The 4,397-nt window shown below is 35.1% G+C and overlaps 1 protein-coding gene across 1 annotated transcript; it reads left to right on the top strand.

The window, feature by feature from the left end:
• The first annotated feature begins 1,001 nt into the window (after nucleotides 1-1,001).
• Nucleotides 1,002-2,431, top strand: LOC139842336 (non-specific lipid transfer protein GPI-anchored 1-like). Its single transcript, XM_071832487.1, has 2 exons — nucleotides 1,002-1,344; nucleotides 2,271-2,431. Exons 1-2 carry the CDS (start codon nucleotides 1,002-1,004, stop codon nucleotides 2,429-2,431), a joined length of 504 nt encoding a protein of 167 aa, XP_071688588.1.
• The last annotated feature ends 1,966 nt before the right edge of the window (nucleotides 2,432-4,397 follow it).

Genomic DNA, 4,397 nt, shown 5'->3' with positions numbered 1-4,397 from the left:
ACGTATGGTTCATTTGAAAGATGTACTTTGCACGATCAACATTATCAATCTTTATTTCATTATCGTGTTCTCTAATTCTCTGCACTTAAATTCTTTATTTATAGTATAAAGTGAGAGTCTGGTGTTCATAGTTATATTACTGTGAACTAATAACTCGCTTCGCGCCTGGGGCTCCGTTTTGAATGAGAGTTAAAAAAAAAAAGTCTTTCCTTTTGTGGATCTATTTTGTAAAAAAGAATTTTTTTCGACATCTAACATTGAAGGGTTGTTCTTTTTGTGAAAGTTGCTTCTTTTAACGTTAAAGTTAGTTGATCTATTTTGTAAAAAAATATTTTTCGACATCTTTTGGTAGCATTGAAGGGTTGTTCCTTTTAAGAAAGTTACTTCTTTTATCGTTGGAGACAAAAAAAAATGTAGCACAGTAGTGGCTTATGTGAGTCCTACTGTTTGAGCGCAGTGTAGAAGCCGGTAAAGCGTGGTGGGTGTTTTTGGTGTTAGTGATGGGATAAATAATAATTTATAATATATGTATAAAGTAGGGGGTTCGATTTGTATTTTAATGAAAGTTAGGGGGTTGGTTTGTAAAAAATGAAAAATTGAATAGTACTATTCATAACAAATAAGACAAATTTTTGTCTATTAGTTACGTTGGTAATTAACTTCTTTTTAAATAACTTTAACTTTAAATAACTTTTTTGTATTATATAATATTGATATTAATGAAAGTTATATCAAATAAAAGTACTACTACTAAATTTTATTTATTTATATATGTTTTATTATGAATTATATAATTAAGAAAAAATTAATTAAGGTTATTAAATTGAAACGGATTGATCATCAATTATTCAAACTAATGAAATAAATTGAACCACCAACCTTCTGATCACCACCATTACTTCATGCAACAACCTCTCATTTACACAATTTCACTCTCCATATATACAAAAAAATAACTACAAACCCTAAACCTAATCAAACACACAAAACTATCCCCAAAAATGCGGAACAAATGGTATGCTTTAGTGGCGATAGTTATGGTGATCTGTAGCGGCAATAAGGCTGCCAATGAGTCATCATTAGGACAACAATGCGCATCAAAGTTGACAGCAGTGATGACATGTGTGGCGTTTGCAACAGGAAAAGAAGCGGCGCCGGAACAAAAATGTTGTGATTCAGTTCAGGAAATGAAAGATAGTAATCCTGCTTGTTTGTGTTTTATTATACAACAAATTCATAACGGTACTAACCCGATGTTGCAAAAGATGAAGATTAAAGAAACTAGGCTTCTTCAGTTGCCTTCAGCTTGTAAGATTGCAAATGCAAGCGTCACTGAGTGTCCAAGTTAGTACCAATTTCATTTACTCAATTACTCTTAATTAATTTATTAAAAGCTAATTGATAAAAGTTAGTTTTGCGGAATAAAGTCAAAAAAATGTGTAAGTTGAACTTGCCTGATCATAAAGTCGAAGGCAACGTCTCTAGATCTGGTTTGAGGAGTAGGAGGAGGTCTTGATGTGGTGGCTATGGTGGATTTTTCAGTTTGCTTTGTTTTTGTTTGTTTAGCATATCGTTGTGGTTTGTTGTGGTTTTCTGTTGAAGGTGGTGTGTGTTAGTATGTTTGTGTGTTTGGATAGCTTGTTTCGCATTTGTTGTGTTTCTTGTTTGTTGGCGGTGTTGCCTAAGCTCGTGGTTCCGTTTTTTTTTTTTTTTTTGCCTTGCCGTGACTCACGCCTAGATCGTAGTTAGTTTAAGTGTGGTTTAGTTTGCTTTTGTTTTGTGCGCTTTATGTTCGAGGCGTGACGGGGTCTCCCTATTTTGTATTTTGTGTTTGGTTCTTCATCGATTGATGAACGGTCATTCGTTTTAAATGTTATCATCATTTAAAAAAAATTAGTTTTGCAAATGAGTCACGAGTCAGGCTTTTGGTTTTTGGCTTAGTGGTATCAAGTTAACCAATCAACTTTGAAATTGTGAGTTCAAGTTCCGGAATGAAACTATTTGTATATATTCATGATGTAATCTTGTGCACGAGCGGTTCTATGTTGGGGCAACCGTAGTCGCTCACCCCTGCGACCAAAATCAATTTGGTTAATTTAGTACAATATTTACTACGTATATTGACAAATATAATAAATAGTATTGGGTGTAACATTGTTATTACAGTATGCATGAGATAAATTGTAAGTTAATTTGGTGCATGTTCGGAAATATATATATGTATTTATTTATGTGGACTTTGTTTTCTATTTTTGTGTTTGGTATTGTAGAGCTCTTGAAGTTACCATCAAATTCAGCCGATGCTGCAATATTCACCAGCAATTCAACGATGGTGCCTCCAACATCTGGAGGCGGCCGTTTGCCATCATCATCGTCAACTACCGTTCCTCTGGTATCATACGCGCTAAACATTGATATTAGTTCACAGTAATTCAACTATGAACACCAGACTCTTAATTTCACACAAACAATAGGAATTAAAGTGCAGAAAATTAAGAGAACACGAATTAGAAGAAAACCAATAATATATTAAGCACAATCGTGTTTTTGATATATGTATTAAAACTGCAAACATAAACGTGTATTTATACAAGAAGAACCAAATCTTCCAGATTTGGTTTCTTAACAAACTACTCTACAAAATAGGAAAAGATATACAAGGATCAAAGCTAAACTTAAGGAGATTAATTCTGGAAGATAAACACAAAAACGCATCATCATATATCTTCTAAATATAAAAGAGATCTTCCAGAATCTTCAAATGGCTTTATCAACAAGAAATCATTCGGCAGTTGACTTTTGAAAACTTCAGACTCTAACATCATCTGCTCCTCAGACTCTAACATCATCAGACTCTAAAATCTGCAAAATACTTTGACTCATCAGATTAACTTTCCCAACAATCTCCCCCTATCTGATGATGTCAAAACAATTCAAGCTACTAACCCATCAACTTCTTGACCTCTCTTTCAATCAGCTTGCACTTATGCTTCATGTGTGAGATCTTCTTCATCATACTGATCTTGCTGTACAAGTGCATCATCAACTTTCTTCGAAAAGGTAAGGTCTGCAGAGATTCACACCTTGTCATCAAACTTAATAGCAGCTCAATATTAGCATCCTCAAACTGATCCACTCTAATCAACATTCTCCTTCCATTAGAAGTTTTAACCAGCAATGCATCCAAATACTCAACATAAAAATCATCTATAAACTCCATATGTTCAGGAACAGCATATGTATCAACTATCCTCTTGACCCTTCTTTCTTTCTTTCTCAAATTAAAGGCTTCACAGAAAACTTCATAATCCTTCAAACTAATAAACCCTTCTTCAAACACCAGATGCACAAACATAAAAATCCTCTTAAACACCTCACTTAAAATCACCCTGTCACCTTCACAACCTCTCAAACCAAATGCAATTCCTCTCCATTCACAAAATCCTAACCTCAATATTTGATTCAACTTCACCCTTAATCTTTTATCAGAAGCATGAGATAAAGTCAGAAACAAACACACTCCATCATACTCAGTCCTATCAATTTCAACCTTCAACACTTCTCCTTCATACCTTCTAAATCTAAACCTTTTATTCAACTTAGCTCTCAGATCATTCAAGACCGCAGGATTTTCAGAAATATCACCAGCAGATTCTGCAATCATCTCACCAACAGCTGCAACATTTTTACCCTTATCCTTAACACCACCAGCAACAATTTCATCACCAACAGTAACATTCTCAACCACATTTTCTGAAACCACAACCTCATCAACAACAATGTGCTCCCCCTCAATTTGATTCTCCCCCTCAACAGCAGCTCTCTTATTCTTATCACCAGCAACCTCTGCATCATCAACTCTCTTTCTTTTCTCCCCCTTTTTGACATCATCCACCTGAAGAGAAGATATGATTTCCCAGATTTCAGCTTGTTGATTTTTTAAAGTAACCAAATCAGAAGCAAACCCTGTAAAACAACTTTCTACCCCATCAACTTTCTTTTCCAATACATCCAACCTGTCATTAAACATCACCACAGAATTTGAATTACCAGCACCACCCTGCAACTCCCCAACCAACCTCCTCACCTCCATCAACTCTGATTTTGAAACAAAATTATTATTAAAGTTTTTAGAAAGATCAGACTGCACAACAGATAGTTTGTCATCAAACTTCTTAGTCAAATTAGTCAAAGCCTTATTCAAGCCAACCAATTCAACTGGTGCCCCAGTCTGACCTGCAGTGTCAATAGATGTGGGTATGGTTGGTATATCCTCATGACTTTCCTGTTGTGAAGAAAAGCAATCCTTGGATAAAGAAGGTGTTGAGGCCTGTACCACACCCTGTGACATGAGTGTGGCATTGGCAGCCTGTGCAAGAGTGTGTAAGGATGACATG

Source organism: Rutidosis leptorrhynchoides, chromosome 4 (assembly GCF_046630445.1).
Source record: "Rutidosis leptorrhynchoides isolate AG116_Rl617_1_P2 chromosome 4, CSIRO_AGI_Rlap_v1, whole genome shotgun sequence".
In the NCBI taxonomy this organism is placed as follows: Eukaryota; Viridiplantae; Streptophyta; class Magnoliopsida; order Asterales; family Asteraceae; genus Rutidosis; species Rutidosis leptorrhynchoides.
The sequence above is the reverse complement of the archived record's forward strand: the minus strand, read 5'-3'. Positions and strand labels throughout refer to the sequence as shown.